Below are 27030 nucleotides of genomic sequence, written 5' to 3' on the forward strand. Positions count from 1 at the left end.
ACATCAGCGTCACTGAATACATCCGGATTCTTGACTCCTGGCAGATCCCCTATTGTCAGTCATCCTAGTTACATTGGAAGAAACCCCATTGGAGCCGGGGTCAGGACTGGCAGGTGACCTTGCTTCAGTGGGGGATCTGGCCGGGAGGCAATGGGCCACATTACCAAGAGTTTTCCCTGGGATCTTCCTAGCTAGAGCTGGTGGGAAATGATTTCCCCATCCCATAAGAACTTTTGAGATGCCAACAAAATTTCCAATCCCAAAGTGGGACGAAAAAATTCATCTTGAAAATTTTCTCAAACCAAAAATCTGGAACAACAAAATGGAATCAGGTCACTTGCACCTGATGCAAATGGAAGTTTTGAAGTGGAAAACACCCCCTCCCCCCAAAGTGTTGGAAATGGGAAATTCGTCGACATCGGCCCTTTCCCAGGAACATTTCGGTTTCGATGAAGTGGTGGTTAGAGATGGAAAACCGTATCATCGAAAAATTCCTGCGCTCCGGGCACTAGTGGAACGAACCCTCCCTTGCTACTCTCGCTGACTCCAGCCCAGGTGGTTCCGGTTGACTTGTCAAGGACGTTTTGAATAGCGACTGTAAATCTTTCCTGTGTTGTTGCCTGGGTGGGGCGGGGAGGAGGGACAGCGACTGGTGCAGTGGTACCGAGCCAGTGCAAGTACAGAGGCTGGGAGGCAGATTCCTGCAGAACTCCGGAGGCGGCAGCAGTCCTGAGACGCACACAGGTGAGTCCTGTAGTGCTCTGAGCAGGGGGCCTCTGAGCGTACCAAATCCCTGGAAAGGAGGCTGTTACTGCTCAGCGTGGCCAGGGCTGGGCTGCAGTGCACTCTCTTAAACACTGATACAGCCATATCGCACTGCCCTGCGATCTTAGCTGAGCTCCCAGGCAAAGCAGGACTGGGCTCTGTCGGTACATAAGAAAGCTCCAAAATAGAGAAGGATCGGCATGGGGAAGGACTGGATTTATGACTCAGGAGATCTGGCAACCTGGGCTGAGTCACTTTGTCTGTCCAGGCTCTGTTTCCTCATCTGTAAAGGGAGGATAATACGGCTCCCTTCCTTGCGGGGGCTGCGGGGTAAACCCAGTCACAGTGGTGAGCGCCCAGAACAGGCAACAAATGAAACTGATCTTGCTGCTGGTTTGTTAGGAGAGGCTCTTTCCTCCTTGGAGCCAATAACGAAGCAAAATCTGGCCTGGTTACGGGCTGGTGGAGGTGCTGCTGTTCCGCAGAAGCCTCGCGGCCAAGGCTACGACTCCTTGCTTTCACTGAAGATGCTCTGGAACTTTTCCCAGGGTGCTGCTGACCCGGTGCCCTGGCCTAAGTCCAGCCTGGCCAATGAGTGAGTTGAAAGGTGCGAGGTGATAGTATCCGGGCAAGGACTGCGAGGGGTCCCTGTTAGCAGTCCGTGCTCATTGGGATAGTCACTGACAAGTGACGCAACTAATGGCCATTTGTCACATCTCTGACACTGGGTACGCGTCTGTCCCTGAAAAGCGGAGAGGAGGGGGGAGGAGGCACCTGAAAACTCTGGGGGGTTTTTTGGTTTTTTTTTTTTGCAGATAACTTAGAAATTAGCTGATAGGACCCCTGTATCTAATTCCTATCTTAAAAAAAAGAGGATTTAATAAATATTAGACCCACTCAGCTCTAATACGAACATGTTCTCACATCTTGTGTCAAGTCACTTAAGTAACACTGGTTAGGTTTAAAATTTTAATGTATATTCTTTGTTACTAACTGAATACAACAATCGGAACAATTGTAGAAAAATCTAGATGACTTTCTATCACTTCTTTTGCAGTTCACCAAGCTTGGAATAGATCATTTAACTTTGGAAACATCCTACTAGAGCAAAGCCCCGTGAGTTTATACTGTGCCTGCCTGGGGCTCTAGAGGTGTTACCTCGCTACAAATAATAGACTAGAGACTAACCTTAAACAGGAGCGAAACTGACACTTTTATTTATACCTGCCTCTGGAAATGTCCATGACATGCGGCTGACGAAGTGGGTATTCACCCACGAAAGCTCGTGCTCCAATACATCTGTTAGGCTTTGGCTACACTGGCGCTGTGAAAAAACACCTCCCTGAGCGCAGCGAGTGCAGCGCTGCAAAGCGCCAATGTAATCAGAGCCTGCAGCGCTGCACGCTCGCTCGCAGCGCTGCACGCTACTCCCCTTGGAGAGGTGGAGTATATACAGCGCTGTGAGAGCTCTCTCGCAGCGCTGGCGGCGCGACTACACTCGTGCTTCACGGCGCAGCCGCGGCAGCGCTGTGAAGTCCCGAGTGTAGCCAAGCCCTTAGTCTTTAAGGTGCCACCAGACTCTTTGTTGCTTTTGACACTTTCAAGTCACTTTCCCAGTATTGCCAATCCCCAATGTTTAAAAAATCATGAATCAGGCTCACCAAAAATCATGACATTGGCTTTAAAATCCATGAGATTATGTAAAAATAACAGATTTGGGGTTCTTTTTATTTGCCTTCTGCTTTTTTGAGCCTTTAGGGTGCACTGGAGTCACATTTTTGAAGCTTTCTCCGCAGCCACGAGGACTAGAAACTTCATTTTTCTGTAAGAATGAAGGCTGAAATCATCACATATCCACATGACTCCAGGAGCTGGGGCTTTAAAGAAAATAATTATCACGAGACTCATGACAAAATCATGAGAGTTGGCAACACTGCTTTTACTTCTGTTTAAAGGCTAGTTCCTTTCCAGAAAGCTCTTAAACACAACACCGCAGTGACTGAGTTGCAGTTCTCACAGGAGAATATTTAAAACCAAACACCAAGAAAATTCTATATTTTAAAGTTGAGAAAAAAACTGAGACTTCTGAGGTACATCAGGGCCACTGCAGGCAGGAAAGGAAAATAAAGAGGCACAGGACCTCTGGGCAGCTCTTCCTTTAGAAAGAAAGTCAGAGGGTCAAATCTTCTAGTCCTTAATCAAAACTTCTATTGCTATCAACACCTCCACTCATAGATCTAAACATCACAAGTGACCATGTGATAACATGTGAGGTCAATAACTATACACTTCCTACTTAAATATCCGAGCCACCTTATCCAGAGTTACACAGCTTATATCGGCGTGGGCAAACTTTTTGGCCCGAGGGCCACCTTGGTGTTGTGAAACTGTATGGAGGGCCGGGTAGGGAAGGCTGTGCCTCCCCAAACAGCCTGGCCCCTGCCCCCTATCTTCCCCCTCCCACTTCCCGCCCCCTGACTGCTCCCTTAGACCCATCCAACCTCCCCTGCTCCTTGTCCCCTGACCATCCCCTTCTGAGAGCTCCGCCCCGCAGGATCCCACCCCCCATTCAACCCCCCCATCCCCTGAATGCCCCCCCCCCCGAACCTCCGCTTCATCCAACTGCCCCCTGCCCGCCCCTGGGGACCCCCTGCCCCTTATCCACCCCCCTCCACCTCCTTACCATACAGCTCAGAGCAGCAGAAGCTCGCAGCCACCCACGCCGCCCGCGCTGCCCGGCAGGAGCGGCGGGCCAGAGCGCTGGTGGCGAGGTGAGGCTGTGGGGGAGGGGGGACAGCGGGGAAGGGGCTGGGGGCTAGCTTCCTCGGCTGGGAGCTCAGGGGCCGCCTTGGTTTGCTCCCATCTATCAGAGTCGTCTTGTTTTGCAGCATGTAGCAGAGAGAGAGGCTGGTCTGCTGTACAGGGAGCTAGCCCTGAGAGACCTGGGTTCTACTCCCGCCATGGACTTCCTCTCTGACCCCAGGCCAGTGCTTTAAGGACAGACTTTCAAAGGCTTTTAGGCACCCAAAAATGCAGCTCGATATCTAGTGGGGTTTACAAAGCACCAAACCTTCTAAGTGCATTTGAAAATCTCACGAGGTGCCTAAATACCTTTGAAAATCTGGCTTTTAGTCTGTGCGCGCCTCTGTGCCCCACCTGTACAATGGGGAGAACAGCCCGGCTCGACCTCACCGAGGGGCTGGGAGGACAAATAGGTTAGACAGTGTGAGGTGCAGCCTCAGATACTACAGTGATGAGGCCACATAAGTGCCACAGGTAGAGCGGGAACCTCTCTATACGCTGCTAGCCCTGCCCTGGGTCTGACCCCTTCTTTTCACCGATGTCCCCAAATCTCCCCCTTTTCTGAATGTAACCTGGGCTCAGTGCTTTGCTGTGTTTTTTTCTGAGCCCCCGGCCCGTGTTCTCTCTAACACAACCCTCCTCCCTCTCCCCCATCCACTTCCATACCCTTCATTTAATCACCAGCCCTTTCTGATCTTAATCACCCGGCCTCTGTTTGTAAACAAAATCCTGGCTCCCTGTCCCAGGGGCACCTCTCCTCTCCACTAATGCTGGGCTGTAGTCAAGAGCTCCACCTGGGAGCTTGCACACCTCTTGTATGAAACTCAGGGGGCTTCTGCCCTCCCCTACCCCCCCTAATTGGCGCCCTTGCATCTACCCCGGAGCTGGGGTGAGATGCCCAGCTGCTGGACACATGCCCATGCTAGGTCTGATCGAGCTAGCGCGGTAAAACGTAGAAATAGTGGTGGGAGCGGTGGGATGGGCTCACCACCCTGAGTATGAGCACATCTGCTCCTCAGCACGTTAGTGATCAATGCAAGTCAGAGATTCTTTGGGCTGGATTCTGGCCCAGGCCTGGGGGCTCCACTCCAGTGGGTGGCACGAAGCAGCAGGAAAAATGGCATAACCGGCTACCTGGGAATTCTCCCCAGCTTGAATGGGGCCGGATTGTGCCTAGTCAGCAACCCAGCTCTGGTTTTGAAGGTGCCGTCTTCTATGCGAGGATCTCCGCTTTCATTAAAACAAAAAAACAGTAAGTCTCTAGCTGTCCTGGATGTGAAGAAAACCTTGAAAGGTGAAGTGAGTATTATCAATGCAGTGATGTCTGAGTTTGCAGAGAGCCTGAAGCAATAGCCCTTAGAGGGGCAAATTGCCCCATGAATTTCAGGGGGTGTTAACATAGGTGCCCAATAATAAAGCAGCAAAAACTTACAACAAACTGGGTCATGGCTGTGCCCAGAATCTGGGCCAACAAAGCTGGCAGACAGCCACTTTTGCCCCTGTCCTGCCCAGAAAGGAGCCCAGCCCATACCAGTGCCGAATCTAGGCCTCTGAACATCTGCTGAATCAGAAAGTGCTGTTACACGGGAGTGCACGGAAATGCTCACGGCAGAATGCAGGGAAGCTGTTTTGAGTTCCGGGGACAGAATCCCATTCCTGCATCTCCAAGGGCCACCAGCTGGTCCCCCCCCAACTCCTATGCAGGACTGACTTGGAGAAGACAGCAGTGCTGAAAGCATGCACCTGTAGGGCTCCCTGTTTGGACAGGTATCATCTGTCTTTGGTGCTGTCTGCTGGTTCCTTGCCCCTGCCCATCCAAGAAAGACTCATCTTTAGGGTGCGAATGAGCAGTGGGCAAATCATGAAAAGTGCAGAGGTCCAGACCAGCATGGAAAAGCTTGGGGGGAGAGGGCCAGGTTCGGAGAGGAATCTGCGCCGGTGGAACTTACATGGTGAAAAGGCTGGTAGACTTTAACTTCCCCACGTTGGACTCTCTTAGACTCTCCATGTGGCCTGGCCCCATGAGATCCCCTGTCACAAGGCTTGTGATCACAGCTGGTTGGGAAAAGATGTTTCTTCCCCACGAAAAATTTTGACAAAGCTGCAAAATGTTTCACTTTTTTCTGTCAAAATAAATTTCCGCGTAGAAACTGAAACCTGAAAAAAACGGTCAGTTTTCAGCAACTCCAAACCCTGACATTTTTATGTTTTTTGGTTGCAGGAAACAAACAAACAAAAAAATCAGATGTCTGTTTTTTGGTGAAAGTTTTTGATGAACACAGAAGCTTTTGCTGAAAAATTCCCATTGGGTCACAAAATCAATTGACCCCGAACCCGTTCCATCAAAATGTTTTTTCTATCAGCTCTAGCTAGAATCCTCTCTTCTCCCTCCCATCCCCCCTCTGATCCCCTTTCCCATGCCCATCAGAGCCCCAAACCAACCACCCTGCTAGCCATGAACCCCCCTTTCCTCCTCACTACTAGCTCTCCCAACCCACTCCTGCAGCCGCTGCCCCTGCTTTCAAGAAGGGGGCCCTGCAGTGGTGAAGGGCCTGGCTGCTGGGCTGCACCGTGGCACACGCTGTACATTCTTCCCCCGCGCCCCCCCCCCCCCCCCCGTGCCGAGGCTTTCACTGTTTGTTAGTGCAGCCTTGTTGGTGCAAGTCCTTGCAGGTGCAGATTCTGTGCTGTGAAACTCCAGGGGCTGAATCCTCAGGGATGGCTCAAGTGGTTTGAATTAGGTGACCCCAGTTTGGCTGATACAAGAGCCAGGCCCTCCTTGAACGCAACCCGAAACAGGATGGTTTCTAGCCAGGTACTTCTGTCCTTGTCATAAGGTTCATTAAGGGCTGGATTCACCCAGCCCTGCTCACATTTAGCATGACCTTACATCATGTCAATTTCACGGGGGGGCTCTGTGTGAGTGGGGGATGGGCAGGATCCAGCCCTAAATGCCTTTTGGTTTCATTTAATCTTAGAGCTGGGTTGAGACCATAGACCCCCCCCTTGAGCAGGCTACCCGAACCTGCTGGGGTAAGCGATATCGCCTCCAGCAGCATGGCAGGGCTACCCGGCTGGCTCAGAGGGAAGAGCCCCTCCTCCGGACACATCAGCAATGCTTATTGTTTTGATGCCCCTGCTTACCCGCTTCCTGGGACAGTGGGCAGGAAAGGGGTAGAGGTTTGGCTCCAACCTCCATCCCCAGGTGGTCCGTGCAGCTGAGCCAGGGGCGGGATGCCTGGAGGGAACCGTGTCCCTTTGCCACGGGGCCTCTCCTGGGATCCAAACCTAGCTCTGAGCTGAGCGTGAGTTGTCTGATAACCTCCTGTCCTACACTCGACCTTCTTGGCCTCCCGTGAACAACACGTGGATGCCCTGAGGCCTCACAGGCCTGGTGCGTGGGGGGAGCATTTATTCCTTGTTGTTGGGTCTCACTCCATTAGCAACTCAAGGTCACCCGCTCAGTCAACACATTAATCACCCGCTCACTCCAGCTGGATGCCAAACATCCTCTATTATTAGCAAAATGCAGCTTTACCTGGTGCAGGATCTTTCCTATAAACTGAATAACCCCTCGCTCTCCTGCGAGATTCTGTACCAGAAACTCAGCCCTGGGCATTAGGCCACCCCAAGGAGGACCAAAGTCCCACTGACTTTGTCTCAAGAGCTCCAGGCAGGGCCAAAGCCATCTTCAGGCATGATCCGAAAGGAGAGCGTGAATCCATGAGTTGGCAGCCATACAGGGAGTCTGTTTTGGAGTCTGGGAGGGGCAGAGGAGAAGCTTTCACCACAACAGAGACAAGACAGATGGCGGAGGGGAGAGGGGACTAGGCGAACTTGGGGAGCAGGGAGGGGAGGGGAGTGACCAGGGCTCAGTGGCACCCATATAAGTGTAGAATTAGTCCATTGAAGTGAAGGGATTTGCAGCCATGTAACATCAAATGCCAGCCCAGGGTCCATAGGGAGGCTGTTTCTGACCCAGCAAAGAAGTACCCCACGGCTGGGTTGTTCGGGAAGCAGTAGCTGGGGGGAGGTAGGCGTCCCCACCACACATGCAGTCTGTCGTTTGCCAAAGCTGTACGGTCACTGCTAGTGAAATGGTCCCTGGTTAGCTCCATCCTTTGTAACATGGGCCTCTCTGTAGCCCAGAACCCCCTATGGCGAGGCAGCCCAGAACCGCCTCTTACCAGCAAGCTGCCCCCATTTGCACAGGGACCAGCAGTGACCTGCCACTCCTGGCCCGGAGGCATCGCTGGCCCATGGCGACGGCAGGGTCCTGGAAGGTGCGGAGGGAGCCCCGTGCTGCTCAGGAGGAGGCGGAGAGGATTCTAGTGCTAGAAGAAAGCTGGAGGCCCTGGCCCAGAACACGCAGGACAATCCGAGGTAAGAGCCGAGATGGATGGAAATGCTCCTACTCCAGCACGGGTGGCAGAGCTATCGAAGGCCTCCTGGGTCAGCTAGTCCAGATGGCGCATAAGCAGCATTCTCCTCTGCCAGCAGGCCCTCAGGTAGAACACCTATGCCCCTTTGGGGTGGGGCCACAGGCACCTTCCCAGCTGGAGCCTGGCAGTTCCTAAACCCCTCCACTCTACGGCGTGTCGTCGTTACTAAAGCCAGGCCCCAGCAGGCCGGTGGCCTTTTCTCTGCTACGCTTGATCTAATAACCCCTGCTCCACGCTCCGTACTTATCTAGGGGCTTGTGCGCGTCTCCCTGCGCTCGCTGTCTGTCTTATTCCACGGCTGCTCCTCCAGCGAAGCCGTTGGGCTTAGATTTCAAATGGCTGCCCCCGAATCACTGATCCACCACGGCTGCAAGTCAGCTGTATTTAATAACATCCAGCCGGTGTGTCTAAGGTGCCCCTTCGGTCTGTACTGCCTTTCCCCTGGCATTTGCCTGCATAGAGAGCTGCGGAAGAACAAAACCCAGCTGCTGGGTGGGTCTCGCTGGCAGTAGCTGGTCTGAAAATGAATCTCGGAATGAACTCATGGACTGTTTCAGCCTTAACGAAGCTGCCCCCCCAGGGGAACTTTGTTTCCTGGTTAATAAACCGAGCTGGTTGAAAAGTGTCTTTGTGCTTCTCCCATCCTCCGGGAACCTGTTCCTCTGAGTGCAGAACAATCAATCAGTCTCTGCTTCAGTGCCAGACCCCGCGCTACTGACCGGCTCCGCTCACTTTCCTCCGTAAGGGATGTGCGACCTCTGTCTACAAGGGGGCTGAAAAGAGCAACCCCCAAAATCCTTCCCTGGAAATTCTCCTGGTGCCTGGGCCCTGATCTGGGGCCAGTGTTTTTACGTGGTTAGCCATGCAACAATCGAACTCATGCCTTGTGGGGTTTAGCTGACCCTCCTTGTAACGTGTGATTTACCTGGCCCCAGCGGAGTGTGTCTGACTCACTGGTGCCCCCTGCAGGCTGCCTGGAGTGTGTGAAGCGCCAGCTGTTCCGTGTCGGTGATGACTGGTACTTCCTCTTTTTCCTGGGGGTGATAATGGCGCTGATCAGTTTCGCCATGGATTTCACGGTCTCCAGGCTATCGAACGGTAACTATTGGCTGGTCATGATCACTTTCTCTCAGCTGAATACTACGAAGCACCCCGGCCTCTGCAGCGAGCAGGGCAGAATGGTTATCTGCCTGGGGAAACTGAGGCAGGGAGAGGGGCCGTGACTTGCCCAGTGCCCTACAGGAGGAGGTAGTATTAGAGATGGGATTAGTACTCAGGTGCTCCTAGCCAGGCCGTGGCTTGCACTGTTCCACTGGACGCCTCTCCTGAATGTCCCATAGTCCTTCTGGCCAAAGCTGCTCAGTGGGGGGTTTCTGGACATGGAGTGAATTCCCTCTGCGCTGCTCCTGGCCTCTGTCTACTCAGCACGTAGGAGCCCCCCGGCAATGGCCTGTCCTAGGAGTGCACGGGGCGTTCTGCAAGACGCTACTGCAGCATCACTTGAGAGGAAGCTCCTGGCCTGGCTGGTCTCTGTGGGGTTCACTGACTGTGCCTTGGGGATGCTGGCCCATGGGGATGATAGCAGAATTCAATGCAGGGTATCACTGGCTGAGCAAACAGCATAAGCTTAGAAAGGAGTTGGGTGGGTAGGGCACTGAACTAGGAATCAAGAGCATTGGGTTCCATTCCTGCCACCGACTCACTGCATGACCCTGGGCAAGTTACCCCCTCCCTCCCCTCCACTGCATGGGAACAGCAACACGCCCCCTCCCCCCCGCTGGGATCTGTGTCTGGAAAGCAGTCGAGAATTGCCCTGTTCCATCGGACGCTCCAGTCCGAGGGGATTTGCAGCAGAACCTTAGCAGCCCACTGACGGGTAAACACACAAAGCCAGAGTCCAGGCCCAGAGGGAAAACTTAGGTTACATTGACACCTAGTGGAGTTTGCATTAGATCAGGCAGCATCCTGGGAGCTCCTTTGTGTATCTCGGTTAATTACTGTCACGCCCAGAGTGCGCTCAGGACAATCCACTCCAGGTGGGCACAGAAATCTAAAAGAGGCTTTTCTCCTCCCCAAGGAATCCATTCCAGGTGGAGACAGAAATCCACGTTGTTCTCGTTCTTCCACGTGAAGGAGGGGACAGAAAGTGGGAGAGAGACTGAATTTCTGTGCCCGTCTGGAGTGGATTCCAGCAACACTGGCTGTGCAAAGGATGGCACGAACAAACTCCAGGTGGCGCGGCGATTTGCTTACTTCAGCTGCCTGTTCAGTGCAGCCCCGACTGTTTTCTGGAAGGCAGCGGCTGGGCAGAGCGCTAGGAAAGAGTGATTTGGGTTTCAGATAGGAGAGTGGCAAGTGGTCCCAAGAAAGGGCAATAGAAAGAGGGTTCAGATAAAGGATGCCCCACGTATATGACGTATTTCCACAGACCCTCTAGGGCCACTGACATTGATTTTAACATGAAAAGCTTAGAGCACATTGGACACAAGAAACCCTGTGGCCGAACCCATCATAGAGACTGTTCCTACCCCACCCTTTGCCGGTCCTTCTTCCCCTCCCCCCGACTGTCCTATCACAACCCACTGCAGTTTGGTTTGGTGTCATGTTTTTATGTAGGGTAATGGTCCAGGGAACCCAGAGTTGGAGGCTGTGGTGAATGAAAGGCGGGAAGAGCATTCAGAGAATCAAAGAGTTAGACACTGTGTAATAAACCCATGGAACTCACTGCCATAGGGTATTAGTGGGGCAAACAACTTAGTAAGATTCACTATTGCACTGGACACATATAAATTAGAATGGAATCTGAAGTTTACACTAGCTGGGGTAAAAAACCAAGCACTACCAATCCTCATGCTTCAGGGCATAGGAAGATTGTCAGATGGGGGTCAGGAAGAATCTCCCCGTCTTTCTCCAAGGGATGTTATTGTACAGTTAGATGTTTGAATGGGATTAACATCTTCCATCGGCCACTGAGCACTGTTGGAGAGAGTGAACTGGACTAGCTGGACCAATGATCTGTTATGGTGCGGCAGGAGATGGGATCCCAGAATAGATGGGCCATTGGTATGACCTGGAATGGTGGGAAGTTGGAATAGTTGGACCGTCGCTCTGTTCTGGTGTGTCGGATGTGGGCTCTCAGAACAGATGCACAACTGGTCTGTTGTGTTGTGGAGGGAGGCAGGATATTGCACTCGCTAGGCCACTGGTCCATTTTGCTGCATCACTTCCTTCTTCTCTGCTGTACTTGTTTTCTAGCACACAAGTGGCTTTACCGAGAGCTCGGGGATCACTTACTGCTGAAGTACCTGTCCTGGACTATGTACCCGATTGCCCTGTCCGCCTTCTCCACTGGCTTCTCTCAGAGCATCACTCCGCACTCCGGAGGTGAGTCTGATGCGCTCACAGGTCACAGAGGAGCCATCTTATTAATAACAACCATCCCTTTGTCCCATAGCTCCTGGTGTCTCTTCTGGAGTCAAGCCCCAGGCTACTGACTACCCAACCTGATATCAAGAGCTTCAGGGGTGACCCTTCTGTTGCACCGCGGGCTCATGCTGACCAACATCATGGTGGGGACAGTGCAGCCAGGGCCGGCTCCAGGCACCAGCCTGGCAAGCAGGTGCTTGGGGTGGCTGCTAAGGAGAGGGGCGGCACGTCCAGCTATTCGGCGGCAATTCGGCGGACAGTCCCTCACTCCCGCTCGGAGCAAAGGACCTTCCGCTGAATTGCCGCTGCAGATCGCGATCGTGGCTTTTTTTTTTTTTGCCTGCTTGGGGCGGCCAAAACCCTGGAGCCGACCCTGAGTGCAGCCCAGTGGGCAGTAGATGCAGTGGTTCTTCCACTTTGGGTGGGGGGTCTTCAGAATGAAGAGAGAGCTAAGCAGTGTGGGGTTGAGAGCTAAGCAGTGTGTGGTTGAGAGCTAAGCAGTGGGGGGTTGGGGTGATGGTTTGGAGATGGTCCATCAGAAGGTCTATCTCCTAGAGGGTGACCTGCAGAGTGGAGAAAGCTGGAGCCAGATGTGCACATCACAAAAATCCCACGACGGTCAGCACTAAGTGGGTCCCTTGTTGGCCGTCACAGCAGACAGGTCAAGGGCTGAAAGGGCCTGGAGAGTGAACTCCCCTCTCGCGCCCCAGGTCACATGCATTGAAGGGCATTGGCCGGGCTGTGCATGGGAAGTTTGTGCTGCCACTTCCCATATTGTATGGGCTCGGTGGATAAACAGAGGACTTCAGTCTCCAGGGCTGACCACAGGGAACCTTTGACTGGCTCTCAATGTCAGGTGTGCACAAAGGTCTTTGCCCTATAGCAAGCAACAGATGGCTTTTTTTTTTTTATCCCTGGAACCCAACAAATGTGGAAAACACTTTGGGTAGAAGCAGAGCATCTCTCTGCTTTTGGATAATCTAGTGGCATCTGGTTTGAATTGCAAGTACCCAACTCAGAATACACCCCTTGGCCTTGTTGATACTGGGTTCCTGGCTGGACACTCACTGGAATCCCAGAACTGGAGCTCCAGACATTGCTACCAAATGCCTTCACCTCTGTTAACTTTTGGCTCTCCAAGTGGTTTGCTGGCATTCTGGTGTGTCCTACGTTTTTGTGTTTTTCCAGGCTCTGGCATCCCGGAGCTCAAGACCATTCTCACCGGAGTCATGCTGGAGGAGTACCTGGCCATTAAAAACTTCGGAGCCAAAGTGGTGGGGCTGACCTGCACCCTCGCGTGTGGGAGCACCATATTCCTCGGCAAAGTCGTAAGTGTCCCCCGCTCGGTCTCGTGGCTGAATGAGGTTGAGGAGATGTTTTGGTTGCTGGTTCCTCTTGAGGGACCAGGCCGGTGTAGGCCATTGGGGATAGTATAGAAAGTACAGAAAGGAGACTGGGTGAGAGCCCCAATCTCGCTACAAGGGACTCTTCCAAATCTTGGGAGGGAGATGAAGTCAAAAGGTGCTGGGGTGTCCCAAGGAGGGCTAGATCCACGGCTTGTGCAAATCCATTGACATCAGTGGGATGATGCTGATATACACCAGCTGGGAATCTGACCCTGATTCAGGGCACCGGAGCGATCTTTAGCTGTCTGATATCTGAGGGCGTGTTTCAGTCAGGTTGCGTCAACAGATTCCAAGTCCGGCGAGAGACGGGAATCTCCAGATATACATGCAAAGAACCCGAGGGCCGTTCTGGGGCTGAGAACGGGTGTGTCTGTAACATGCTCAAGACAGAGCCTCTCCTCTCTGAGCAGCAAACAAACGGAGATTGAAACCGTCCAGTGGATGAGCAGCAATGGCGGGCGGATGGGGATTAGTGGGGCAGTGGCACTTAAGGTTGAGACCAGCCTGCTGATCTTTCCAAGTGACCTAAAATCCACCTGCTTACTTGGGTTGACCTGAACCTTGCTGTACCTTGGGGTTTGGCTAGTGGTCCAGATCTGAGGTCAGCTGAGCAAGGATTGAGATACAGCCCCTGCACCCGCCCCTAGAGAATGAAATGAAAATGATTAACTATAAACTTTAGAAACTCGAATGATGTTTTGCTACTGGCTGCATGAGACCTCCAGCGTGTCTCCTAAACTGAAATCCCCTGTAACAACACCAGTTTTCCTTCCGCACATTAAAGACAATGGTGCCGTCTAGTGGCTGGAACGCACAGAGGCGAGGGCTTCTCCGTCAGCTCACGTGGCAGAGGTCTGTGTCTTTTGGGCTGCAAGGAGCAGGGTTCTAGCCCTGGCTCCTCGGGTAACTGCCCATTGTTGGCAGATGTGAATTGAACGCTGATCTGGGCGGCAGTAGAGGGATCGGATAAGTCATTGCCGCAGGAGGTAATCTCTTGAGTCTGATCTCACGGGCTTTCCAGCCTGCTTTCTCGCCCCAAGCAATTCAGGTGACCAGCTGGGGCCAGATCCACACCTTGTGTTGTCACTGCATCGATGGCAGCAGGTTACACCTCGCTCAGTTGGGCCGTGGCCCCTTTGGGCGTTTCTCTCCATGCAAACCACTGAGCACCCAACTCCTCTCGTCCAGGGCCCCTTCGTGCACCTCTCCAGCATGATCGCAGCGTATTTAGGAAAGATCCGAACGTCTGTCGTTGGGGAGTATGAGGTAAGGCGGAGAATGGGGCGGCCGCCTGCCGGTGAGAGGAGAGGGGACTCGGGGAGGGGGGTCAGACACCCCGATCCCTTCTCCCCAGGGTTGCCCTTATCGACTGGTCCCTGCTGGCAGCGTAGTGGAGCTCCCTGCACGTGCTAGAGTCTGAGGCAAACCACCCTGCTCTGTGTGTGTCTCCGTTCCAGAACAAAAGCAAGCAGACGGAGATGCTGGTGGCAGCCGCTGCTGTTGGAGTCGCGACCGTCTTCGGGGCTCCCATTAGCGGTAAGAGTGGAACTGGCCCGGCCCGGGGGGCGGCAGGGGTGGGGACCGTGTCACATGCTGGGGGAGTGTGTGGTGTCTCCCCCCACCAGCTGGGTCACAGAGCAGAGGTTCCCCAACTTTTCTTACTGTGTTGTACCCCCTGCCGGAGCTACCACCGGCTGCCCCCGTACCGCCTGCCAGAGCTACCCCCGGCTGCCCATGTGCCCCCTGCCAGAGCTACCCCCAGCTGCCCCTGTACCCCCTGCCGGAGCTACCCCTGGCTGGCCCCGTACCCCCTGCCGGAGCTACCCCTGGCTGGCCCCGTACCCCCTGCAGGAGCTACCACCGGCTGCCCCCGTACCCCCTGCCGGAGCTACCACCGGCTGCCCCCGTACCCCCTGCTGGAGCTACCACCGGCTGCCCCCGTACCTCCTGCCGGAGCTACCCCCAGCTGCCCCCGTACCCCCCGCCAGAGCTAGCACCGGCTGCCCCCCTACTGCCTGTTGGAGCTACCACCGGCTGCCCCCATACCCCCTGCCGGAGCTACCACCGGCTGCCCCCGTACCTCCTGCCGGAGCTACCCCCAGCTGCCCCCGTACCCCCCGCCAGAGCTAGCACCGGCTGCCCCCCTACTGCCTGTTGGAGCTACCACCGGCTGCCCCCGTACCCGCTGCCAGAGCTACCACCAGCTGCCCCCGTGCCCCCTGCCGGAGCTACCACCGGCGGCCTGCTTCCCCTTCCCCTTCCCATCACTGATACTTTGTGTGTTCTTCTTAGCACCACCTGTCTTTAGCCACCTGTCCATATTTCACTGTTACGTACAGAGATAGTTACAATGTGACGTATACAACCAAACCTCCCCCGCCCCCCAAGTTCAGTTAGACTGGACTGTTGCTGGGCAACTGAACCCGCGCTGCATGGTGATTGGAGGGGAGGGCTCTATACATCCGTGTTGCTGTGTATCTGTGTTCTCATTGGTACATCTTGAAATAAATAATCTACCGTGTTTTATATAACGAATTGCCACAGAGTTTTAAAGCTCCTGCGTACCCCCAGGGATATGCGGACCACTGTTTGGGAACCCCTGACATAGAGGATAACAGCCTTCTATTGGTGCTAGCTAATAGAGGATCTCACATGGTCAAAATCTGTTCTTTGGGGCTGAACATCTTGGCTTCCAACCCTGCTGTCGAACAATACAACAGCCCTCGCCCCAACTGGCTCTGCTCTGCTCTCCTCTGTTCCCATTTGTGCTCCTTGCCAATTTCCCTCCTACCTTTCCTATAAGGCCGGTGAATCCAGCAGGGAGGTAGGAATTCACCTCCTGTTGTCTTCACACCCTTTCTGCTATTGCTAAATGAATAGCAATTGATCCTGTTACCGTGGCGAGGCAGTAACTCAGAACAAAATGGCACCCTGGCAGAAGCTGGGTGCACAGACGGGCATTGGGATGGGGAGATCTTGTCATGTTTGCCCTGAACTGCGTATGGGAATACCCAGAAGAGAGCTCCCAGGAAGGTGAGATGTCCCCTAAGAAGGAAAAGCAGGTGGCAAAACCATGATGACCCTGCTTGGAAAACCAGGGAAATGTTTCTCTGTGTATTAGCTTCTGTAAAACCCCTTTTAAAATTCAGCTGGACAAATTTTAATGTGGGTCCTTCGAGGAGAAGAGCTCAGAACTGAGATCTCCAGCAGCAGCAGGCGGAAACGATGTCCCCGCTGGAATTTCTGTCGCTAGATGCAGGGTAGATTCGGAGCTATCCAAGGGCCTGCTCCAAAGGCCTTTGATGTCAATGGAACGACTCTCCATGGAGCTTTAAATCAAGCCCGTCTTGCATTGCTCTGTCTCCAGTGCTGTGTTTTCCCCCTACTCTGACAGCAGCTATGTATTGCTCAGCCTAAGGGACTTGATGACAAAGAAAGAACAAATATAAAGTCTCCAAGGGTCAGCACGCCCAGGGCCTTGCTCTGTAACATCAGCACTGAGACATGAAATTAGCAGTGGCCTCACAGCAGCCTCACAGGAGTTGGGGGACTCCTCTGCACTTCAAAGATCAGCATCTCCTCTCTGTCATGTAACACTGTCGTGTGTGGTGCTGGAGGTGGAGGAGTCTAAGTGGCCTCTTTGTGAATGGCCCAGTCTCCTGGTGTGAGGATCTGGGCCCTTGATGCTGTATGTTTTCCCCAGGGTGTAATGTTTAACAAGCACTTGAGAGTTTGCCAGGAGATAAGGCACAAGCACCTGTAGGCAGCCAGCTCCCCCAGGGCCTGCTCAGATGCCGAACGCGAGTTCTCGCCTCTCATCTGCCACCCTAGTAACCTGAGACCTCTTTCCCCAGGGGTCCTGTTCAGCATTGAGGTGATGTCATCCCACTTTGCGGTCAGGGACTATTGGAGGGGCTTCTTCTCTGCCACCTGCGGAGCCTTCATGTTCCGCCTGCTCGCCGTCTTCAACAGTGAACAAGGTACAGGGACCAGCGCTGGCTGAGTGATCGGAGAGTGATGGGATGGCCCACGAGTGAAGGGAAGGTCAAACCACACATGGGTATCCGTGTGCACAGCTGGGCTGCCCCATCACTGTAATATCCCTCCTCCAAGCTACCGGTCCTACCGCCTTGTGTTGGGAGCCTATGAGATAAGCAGCATCAGGCTGGGTCAGAACTTGGAAGTGAGACGTTGGCTGGGCGGTTGCGTCAGGAGCTACAGCTACTTAGTGCAGAGTTATTCTGCTGATTCATGCTGGCAGTCAGATCGGGTGGATCCTATTAGTTCCAGCTCCGCAATATCTAAGGGACGAGAGTCCTCTTTAAAACAGAAGGAACAAGGGGAAGGGACTGTAGAGAACTCGTAAGGACAAACCTGATATTCTGGCTCAAATCCATCTCAGCTAGTTACATTCTATCTTACTATATACCTCCTGCACTTTGCATACAGTATTCTCCTCTTCCTACCCAAAAGTGGTGTGTGTGTGTGTGCTTTTGTCACGTGCTGTTAAACAGCTGCTGTGCCCAACCCCAGAAGTAGCTGCATTTTAATGGTGGCTGAAAGACTCCTTTGTAAAGCAGTCTGTAGTTGGCAGAGTGCTTGCTATCCTTCGGGATGAAAGGTGCTCCATTCAGGCAGAACGGCATTTCTTTTTTCTTTTTTTAAACAAAACCCTGGATCAGAAAAGAATTCATCTTTCCCCTGACTGAGGTCAGAACAACCCAGCAAAAGACACTGATCTTTGAAAGCAGACTGGCAGGCTCTAGGCTGAGTTTTGGTCCCGTATCCTGCTAAAATCAGCTCGTTAATAGCGCATGATGCATCTTTTATGTCCTGGATGCTGCTGACAGAACCGTGGTCTGGACCCCGGCGGTGCAATTTCAGACATGGCCCTGCTTGAAAAAACATGGATAAAGCCACCTGTAGTGCTGGCCAAAAGCATTCCAGGCAGACTGAATGAGGCTCATAGTTGCAGCATTGAAACTGAAATGACTCTACCAGCCCAGACTCTAACAGCTGTTTGTTCACAACACAAAAGCACCAGCCGCCGTTGGTGCCAGCACAGGTCAGGGTTGAGCTCCATTGGCAGAGCCGTGCCCGTGGACTGGAACAGGGGGCTGAGATGGAGTGTGGGGGGGCTGCAGGTCACGGCTGAGGTGCCTGGGAAGAGCTGTGTGTGGGCAGACGGCAGAGCCCCAGATGTCTTTCTGTCTCCCGCAGTTTTATGAGCATCAGACGTCACCTCATTTCTCCCCTTGCCTTTAAACCGTCAAAGAAAAGGCCAGAGTCTGAGTCACACCGAAATGATCAGTTTAGAGACCCAGAGGGAGGGGGGAGGGGGAAGTGCCGGATGCTGCTAGCATGTCTTGGGAGGCTGTGAGATGCCAGCTCTGGAAATCCCAAACAGCCAGCCAAGCTAACCCCCAACACTGGCTGGCTTGGGCTGGTGCCTTAGCGGCAGAGCCGTGCTCTGAGAACCCGTCCGTGGGGCCTGGGGAAGAAGGAGGGCTGGTGGCATCCCCCCGACACGTGGCTGGGAATCCTCTTCCACTGGTGGGGCGGGCTCTTCCGGGCGGTGGGTCAGCAGGTACCGTTCTTTGCTGCACAGGTGGGGATGCAAGTATCACGTCACCATGGAGACTGGGTTCTGGTTTGCCCCCATCCCAGCACCACTCGGGCCAGTCCGCTGGCACAGTCCGGCTGCCGCCGCCGCTGGAATCTGTGATATACACTCAGCTCCCTATTGGCTAATCAGGGGCACCAGAAAGGGGGGGCCAGTGACCATGGCCCCCCCTTTTGACCAGCCGTAAGAGCAAGCGATGGGGAAGAGGGGGCAGAGAAGAGCAAGAGGGTGGTGGGGTCTTGGAGGGAAGGGGCGGCCCAGGAGCGGGGCCTTGGGGGAAGAGGGTGTGAGCGCAGGGGCTCGGGGGGAAGGGGCAAGGCAGGGATGGGGCCACGGTTCGGACGCCTATGGCCCCCCCTACTTTTAGGGCCCTTCCGCCGCTCCTGTGGCTAATGCTAATAGAACTGGAGGGCGCGTGTTGAATTGGCCTGGGGTGTCCGTGGTTGTGACTTTTGACTCTTTCTCTCAGAAACCATCACTGCTCTATTCAAGACCAATTTTAAGATTGATTTCCCCTTTGATCTCCCAGAGACGTTCTTCTTCATGGTGCTTGGGTAAGAGCAGGCCCAGTCTGGTCTGTTTTTCTTTTGTTCGGTGCAGAGGTGTCACTTTCCAAGGAAGGGGGGTGTCACGGAGTCCCCGGACGATTCTCTGGAACTGCTCCCCACAAAGCCAGTCAGGACTTTGGGGAGCCTTCTCTCCCATGGAGCAGACTGTCTTCAGGGCAAGAAGCTCACACGGCTTCACCTCCTGGGTCTGACCTTGGAGCATTCAACATATGCCCCTCTGTGCACTTCCCACAGCGAGTCCGCCCAGGCGGGGTCCTGGGGAAGCCAGAGGGTCCTGCACCCCCACTTCACAGTCAGACGTGACTCTCAGCCAGCCAGTAAAACAGAGGTTTATTAGATGACAGGAACACGGTCTAAAACAGAGCTTGTAGGTACAGCAAACGGGATCCCTCAGCCGGGTCCATTCTGGGGCCCAGCAAGCCAGACACCCCAGTCTGCCCTCACTCCCTGTCCCCAGCCAGCTCCAAACTGAAACCCCCCCAGCCCCCCCTCCTCTGCTGAGTTCCTTTCCTAGGCCAGGAGGTCACCTGACCTCTTTGTTCTCCCACACCTTGCAGGGGGGAAGGGCCCGGGCCATTAGTGGCACCCACACAGAATTCAGAGGAAACATTAAGAACAGTCCCACTTCGTCACAGGGGGACAGCCCAGTGGATAGCTTGCTGCCCTGGGGCCTGGCAAACGGCTGCTGTGGGCAAGTTATTGAGGCAACACCCTGCCATCTGTACAACGGACACACTAGCAGCGCCTACCGCACCAGGTGTGTGAGGGTGAAATCTATTAAGAGCTGGGAGGTGCTGTAGATAAAGTCACTAGCCAAACCTAGGTATAGCTACATTCCTGATCTCTTTATGCTACGGCATAAATATGCCTGGCAATGAAATCACCACGTGTGCAGACCTCTGGCTGTCCTGGAGGACGCAGGCTGCTCTCGGGGGAGAAGTGGGGGGTAATTCCTGCTTTTCGGTCTCTTCTCTCGGCAGGGGGATCTGTGGGATTCTAAGCTGTGCGTATCTCTTCTGTCAGCGCTGGCTCCTGGGATACGTCCGGAGGAACACGGTCACCGCCAAGCTGTTGGCGACAGAGTAGGCGTTCTGGAGGGAGGGGCGTTCTCGGGAGTGGGGCCTGTTCCCAAGGTGCAGCAGGACGGGAGGCGTGCAAGCCGTGTGTGTGGCCGAAGATTTTCTCTGCCCTGGCCCTGTCGTCTTGTCCCTCCAGCCTCCGCCCACTCCGTGCTGCGCTGGATGTCACCTCCCACCGCATCCATCCTGGTCCCCAAGAGGCACCGGCACCTGCCACCTATTTGTTCCCTCCTAACATTGGCAGCGAAGGCTCCATGTTGGAGCGTTCTCGGCATGCTCGGCTCCTGCGCTGCCCACAAGAGGAAGGTTTGTCTCCTCCTCCTCTGCTGCAGGAGGGAAAGGAAACCTCCCTCCTGCTCCAGAGTCTTTGCTGGCTTTTCACCCTAGGGGAGAATTCATGGGCCCATTGCTGCTTGGCAACCCAGCCTGTGTGACCTGCCCTCTCCCTGACCCTCCCTTTCCCCTGTAGTTCAGAGAGCCCCATTCCAGGGTCGCCGGGTGATGTTACATGTCACTGATCTGCCTTTTTCAGCAAGCCCATTTATTCCTCCCTGGTGGCCCTCCTGCTTGCCTCCATCACATTCCCTCCCAGCCTGGGGCACTTCATGGCATCCAGGGTAAGTACTGGCCTATCTCGGGATCCCCTCGTCTGTTCTCCGACCAGTGGGGATCTAAGCACTCACTCCAGGGTGGGGAGCAGGGGCCTTTCCCACCCAGCTCTGAAAGACGGGCCACACTGTGGAGAGACAAACTCCCCCCTTCCTGGGGTCTGGCTTTACTAACAAAGTAAATTATCTTCTCACTAAAGTCCAGCTCCAACCTTCTCCCCAGGCTTGGCTGCACCTATAGCTCCTCTCTCCAGACTCCTCAGCCCACACCCTACGTCCTCTCTGCCTCCCACCCAAGATCCCTCTGGCAGGGCAGCAGTCCCCTGAAGCCTGTATTTTCCCTCAGTCTGATTTTCCAGGCTTAATACAGCTGGTAGGTGTAGCAGGCTGGGGCCAGTTGTACGCCTTCACTCTACTGACCTCTATGAGCTACTCCTGATTTTCCCCCTTGTGGGTGACATGAGAATCAGACTGTGTCTGAGCAGGATAGTGATTCACAGCATCTCCTCCTCCTGTGCAGGGAAGTGCTTAGACCTGTCTCCTCCTTTCCCAGCTCAGCATGAAGGAACTTCTCACCTCCCTCTTCGACAACCAGACGTGGGGCCTTCTGTCCCAGAACGCATCGCTGGCCAGGCCTCCTCAAGTCGACCCTGAAAACCTGTGGCTTGAGTGGTGGGAGCCCAGCATCACCATCTATGGCAGCCTGGCGCTCTTCCTGGTGATGAAGGTATTGGCCCTGTCGAGGTCTCCGTGAGATTGGGTACCATGGGTCTGATTCTACAGGAACCTCAGCGCTCTGGGGAGTCAGGAGCCCCTTGCTGGATCACCCCCTAGGTCCTTCAGGGGGAGCCAAGAACATGCAGCCTCATGAAGCAGAGATGGGAGAGGAAAGTCAAGGACCCAGTGGAGTCTGATAGGGGATACAAGGTGGCAGCACTTGTGCGTAACCAGAGGGCTCCAAGGTTGTGCCATGTGCACTGGATGGAGGGGAAGTGCCCTCGTGAAGGGCTTAGGAGGAGAAGTCTCTGGTTCCTGTTGGGGAAATGTCTCGGTTACTCTTGTGTGATTCAAGGGGAAGCGTAGCCAGCAACTCCTGTGCTCCCTCTCTGTGTCTTCTGGCAAGGACCTGAGGGCCAGAAGAACCAGATCTCCCATGTAATGTTTGGCCAGGTCAGCTGAGACCAGCTCAGCACAGTTCCTCCTCGCCAGTCCAGGGGAGGGCTTCCTTTTGGGTCCCTTGGCAGAGCTATCACCTCTGGGCGATGAGGGTCTGGCTGTGAACCCTGACATGGTAACGTGCAAGGTGTATGTGCAGAGCACGACCTGCTGCTGGATGGAGGACTCTGCAAACTGGTTTGGTGGCTGGACACCCCCCCACCATCGCGGGCGAGGGATGGCTGGAGTGGGTGCACATGGGTGGATCTCACTCGCTCCTGCTCTCTCGTTTGTTCAAGTTCTGGATGCTGACCTTGGCCACCACCATGCCGATGCCAGCTGGGTACTTCATGCCGCTCTTTGTATACGGTGAGACCACTTCGCCCTGCCCTTGCACTCATTTCTGATTGGACCCTTTGAGTGTCCTTATTACCATAACAGGGAATAAGGGCTGCCAATTGGACCAGCCCTTTGTCACTCAGAGCTCAGAGGAGGCTGCTGGGATCTCTCGACACGCAGAGCCCTTGGAAAGGGGAAAGCAGCAAGTGCTTAGACCGGCAAGATCCGCCCCGGGCTCCTGGGAACTTTGGTTCCTGCTCCGGTGGCACGTACACTCGACAAGTCTTGGGCATTTGCGCTTCTGTCCCAGAGGGGCCCCCTGGGAGGTGGGAACGTGAGTCCCTGACCTTTAGATCAGAGCGGCTGGATTCCAGTGGTGAATGTTTTTCCAGGCGCTGCAATCGGGCGTTTGGTGGGGGAAGTGGTGGCCTTTCTCTTCCCCCAGGGTATCCAGTCGGACGGCATCGTTAACACCATCACTCCGGGAGGCTACGCACTGGCCGGTAAGTCTCTAGCACATGACCTCAACTCAGGAGCCCGGCGACAGGCTTCGACTAACGAATGGGGCTGCAACGGTAGGTGCCTTTGCAAGGTGGCTCCAGAATTTAGTGTATTGCCCCATGTTTCTGGGGTGGTCTCCAGGATCCTTCTGTCTTCCCCCATTCTCCAGCTCAGGGGGGCTGGACACAGCTCCGCTCCACCATGGCTTGCATGGCATGACCGCCAGAGAGAACGATGCAGGAGGATCCGGGAGCTGGACACGAGCACCCTGGCAGACCCACCCCTCCCGCCCCATGTGCTGGGCAGCACCGGAAGGTCATTGCCCTTTGTATTGTCCTTCTGGCAGGGGCGGCAGCGTTTTCGGGCTCGGTCACCCACACCCTGTCCACTGCCCTGCTGGCCTTTGAAGTGACCGGGCAGATCGCCCATATCCTGCCCGTCATCCTGGCTGTGCTGGTGGCCAACGCTATAGCCCAGAAGTTCCAGCCCTCCTTCTACGACGGCACCATCATTGTGAAGAAGCTGCCCTATCTGCCCCGGATCAGGAGCCGACACATCGGGTGAGCCCCTGGGGAGACGCTGCTGCCACCTGCTGTCCCTCGGAGGGGCGTCTCCGCCGGCCTGGCGCTGGGTTGGCGGGGGTGCAAGAGGGGCAGGTTAGGCAGCCAGCTAGAGCCGGAGGGGATGGAGCCCCACTCCACCGCTGCTGGGTAGCGAATGCAGCGCCTGGCACAGAGGCAGAGCTGAGGTTGGAGAGTGGCCCTGGCGTACCGTGGGTTAACAGATCAACCACAAGGTCCTCAACTCCCACGGCATCCCTGCATCAGTCTTTGGTTCCTGGCTCTGGCCTACTCCAGCCCCCCGAGGCCTCGGTGCTGGGTCAGAGGAGAGCGCTCTCCCCTTTGCCCTGGCTGACCCTCGGCCCTTCCACCCCCAGCTCCTTCAGCGTGACCACTCGCCAGTTCATGAACACCCACTTTGCAGTCCTGGCCAAGGGCGCCAGCTTTGAGGAGGTCCTCAGAGTCGTGACCTCTACCGACGACCTGGAGTACCCCATTGTGGAGAGCACAGGTACTGCGCCACCCCGTGCCCGGAGACGGGGCCACGGGTCCTACTGGCCCTTCCGCTTCCCTCTGTCCCCCAGCCCCATGGCCATCTCTGTCTCTCCTTCCTTCCCCCCGCCCCTCTCCCTTTCCCCCAGAGCTGGGCCCTGCTGCCCTGGGCAGTGAGACACAGAACCGCTTCCTAGTCTGGCAGGGACGGAGCACCTGGAGTGCTTCCCTTTGATTGACGTGGCTGGTGTTTCTCCTTGCTGCTGAGGGCCCTGGGTTGGAAGGGTGTGAGCGAACCGGTGACATGAGCAGCCTTACCTTGGCAGAGGAGCAGCCGTGGCTTAACAGAGCCCGTGGCCGGGAGCTGCCTCCCTGGATGCAGCCCCCGTGGTGGGCAGAGATGTGCCATCAGCCTGGGCCCAGGACCATGAAGTGGTCAACCGGTGCCAGAGATCTGAGCTACCCTTCCAGCTCCTCCCATCTCCTGTCTCCTCCCCCCCTAGAGTCTTTGATGCTGGTGGGCATGGTGCAAAGAACCGAGCTGGTCAGGTACCTCCAGACCCACGATGAAGCCAAGCCGTCCCCCCAGGAGCCAGGGGAGAAGGTAGGTTCAGAGCACTCATCCCCCTGCTGCCCCGGGACAGCCCCTCCAGCCAGCAGCTCTTAGCACAGAGCGGGTGTAGTTGGTGGGGAACCAGTGTCCGGCCAGACCTGGGAGGGAACTGGTGAGATCCCTGGCCTAGAGGCTGCAGGTCGCCCCCTCCGTCCGGTCAGCCCCACCTTAGAGCCTCTTCCCTTCTCATCGCTTTAGCCCACGAGTGATGGGCGAGGCTCTTCGGTCCCGGCAGCCCGGGCCGGATTGTTCAGTGCAGTCCATTCGAGTGCTTGCTCCAGTCTAGCAGGTGGTCACCATGGGTCAGCCCCAATTTCCTTCCGAGACCGTTGGGTGGCTCCATGTCGCACCCGTGGCCCTCCCGGAGCTGCACCCCCTCGGAGAGACAGTGCCTCAGGCTGCGATGTGCTGACACCGAGGCCACATCCCCAGAGACGCCGGCCTTGCGGGGGCGTTCAACCCTACCCCGATATCACCCCTGTCACCCTGCTGAGACCACGCCCACTGCTGAGGCTCTGCCCTCTTAAGGGGGCAGCACCTTGCAATCCGTAAGGTATCCGACCGCAAAGGCACTTCGCCGAGTCCTGTCCCCGTGGGAGGCAGCGCGTGGGTGGGACACGCCCCCGAGAGCGCTCTACGAAAGCAGTGCCACTGCCATGGCCTGTCAGTGCCCACCCCACCCTGTCTTCCCCGACAGCCTCGCTCCAACGGGACGCTGGGGGACGACTGCACCATCGAGCCACTCACCCTCCAGCTGTCACCTTGGACGTCCCTGCACCAGGTAACGCGGCGGGAGGAGGGCCTGGGAGGAAGGGCTCTGGGGAGAGGCCAGGCCTGGCAGGAGAGACGGCTCTAACAAGGATCAGACTGATTGCCGAAGAGCCTGCGAGCGGCAGCTGACAAACCATCCAGGGGTGCCAAAGGCTATCGAAATCCAGCCCCTGGCCATGCTTGTGTCTGCCCCCTACCTGTCCTCCGGCTGTCAGTCCCTTGTACTCGCGCCGTGGAACCAAGAGCGTCTGTTCAGGCGGAGATGAGCTCCGGCCACGTGCTGAGACCTGGTGCATTGGTTGCTTGGAGAGCGTCTGTTTCATATGCAGATTACTGTCCACGTGAGCTTTGGTCACCACGGCATGAATGTGGTATAAAGACCCAGCTAGATGGATCGGATGCAGCGAGAGAGACAGGAAGGGTCTGGGCCAGCTGCCAACGTGCCCCCCAGTGTTACAAAGTTCTGATTCCAGCCGGGATTTGTTTTATTACGTGGGCTCCCCGCACGGTTCGCAGCAGAGGAGGCTGGATGCCCTGAACTCCCCTGGGGAGGGTACACAAGGGCGCAATGGGGGAGGCCCAGGGCCCTGCTACCCTTGGGCAACTCCAGGCTTGTGTGGGCCCTGCCAACTCCACGTGAGGAGGGAACCGTCGGGCGCAGGGGGGCGGGAGGGCTCGGCCGAGAACGGGGCGGCGCTGCCCTGCCCCGTCACACTCGCCTCTCCTTCCCTTCCAGGCTCACAACCTGTTTGAACTGCTGAACCTGCAACGTGTCTTCGTCACGTCCTTGGGGCGGGTCGTCGGGGCCGTCTCTCGGAGCGAGGTAGGGGCTGGGGCCAGCCAGGACTCGGGGCTGGGGGAGAGCTGCCTGCGGGGGATGGCCAGGGGCTCCAGGCCCCATCCTGGATTGGGAAAGGAATGGGCATTGAGGAGGTGACTTAATGGCTATCAAGTCCCCAGGGTGGGGAGGCGCACGGAGCCGGGCGGGGACACGGCCTTGCCCACCTGCCGCTTTCTCTTCCAGATGAAGAAGGCGATTGAAGACCTGGCAAATCCGAAGATGTTGAAGTGAGCGATTCGGAGCCTGGGAGAGCAGCCCCTTCCCCCTCCTATGCGGCGGAGCGTGGGACGGGGGATCGCGCTGGGGCCCTGAGATTTCAGCAGCAGGGGGGCAGTGCTGGCAGGGGTCTCCCCAATTATTTTTTTGCAAATGGAAATGGATTTGTAAGCTCCTCCGCCCTTCCCGCTCCCGCCGCAAGGAGCCACGGTTGTGAGAGCAGAGGCAACACCTGGACCTCTCTGGCCTGGGGAGCCTGCCAGCTGCTGGCAGCCCTCACCCACCCTGGAGACACAACAACACACAGCTACCCAGGGACAAACAACTTGGCCCACAGACTGTCAGCGCCGAGGGCAAGCCAAGGCTGCAATGTGAAATGTGCATGCGCCATCCTGAATTTAGTGCCTGCTGCCCTCTTGGGGCCAGGCCCAGCGGGACAAGAGTCTGCTTCTTAGCAAGCCCTAGAAGAGACGCTCCTTGAGCTCAAGGGGTAGGGGCTTGTGCTTCGGGCAGTGAAAGGCCCCGGCTCCGGCCGTGTACGTCTGGGTTCATCACAGACCTGCCTGCACTGAATTCTTCTGTAACGTGAGGTGCTGCCTTTGCTATGCAATCGCTCCCTCACTGCAAGGGGGCAGGCACGGGCCCCGAGGAGCCAGACCACCCCTTGCCTGTCCCCAGAGGAAGGCCCTAGACCATCCCCAGGGCAGCCAGGCTGTTGTGGCCTACACAGCAGGGGGCTGGGGGGCTCCTTTGAAATCCATTGTTCCCACTCACCGCGCGCAGTAAATCAGAGATGAGGGCTGGCAGGTGTGGAGCTATTGA

At 55.7% G+C, this 27030-nt stretch overlaps 1 protein-coding gene across 2 annotated transcripts; it reads left to right on the top strand.

Moving 5' to 3' along the window:
* Nucleotides 1-183: 183 nt before the first annotated feature.
* Nucleotides 184-27014, top strand: LOC128826208 (chloride channel protein ClC-Kb-like). 2 transcript variants are annotated; one of them, XM_054009378.1, is made up of 20 exons: nucleotides 184-744; nucleotides 7780-7950; nucleotides 8979-9107; nucleotides 11265-11393; nucleotides 12624-12763; nucleotides 14030-14107; nucleotides 14299-14377; nucleotides 16696-16821; nucleotides 18934-19018; nucleotides 20014-20115; nucleotides 20645-20729; nucleotides 21274-21447; nucleotides 22175-22244; nucleotides 22607-22717; nucleotides 23062-23275; nucleotides 23653-23786; nucleotides 24271-24371; nucleotides 25078-25161; nucleotides 25888-25974; nucleotides 26176-27014. In XM_054009378.1, exons 2-20 carry the CDS (start codon nucleotides 7827-7829, stop codon nucleotides 26221-26223), a joined length of 2100 nt encoding a protein of 699 aa, XP_053865353.1. In that variant the 5' UTR covers nucleotides 184-744; nucleotides 7780-7826; the 3' UTR covers nucleotides 26224-27014. The 2 variants fall into 2 exon arrangements, with proteins under 2 accessions (XP_053865353.1, XP_053865352.1); XM_054009377.1 differs by lacking the exon at nucleotides 184-744 and having other exon boundaries at nucleotides 6223-7950.
* Nucleotides 27015-27030: the final 16 nt, after the last annotated feature.

This window comes from Malaclemys terrapin, chromosome 19 (genome assembly GCF_027887155.1).
Source record: "Malaclemys terrapin pileata isolate rMalTer1 chromosome 19, rMalTer1.hap1, whole genome shotgun sequence".
Taxonomy (NCBI): Eukaryota; Metazoa; Chordata; order Testudines; family Emydidae; genus Malaclemys; species Malaclemys terrapin.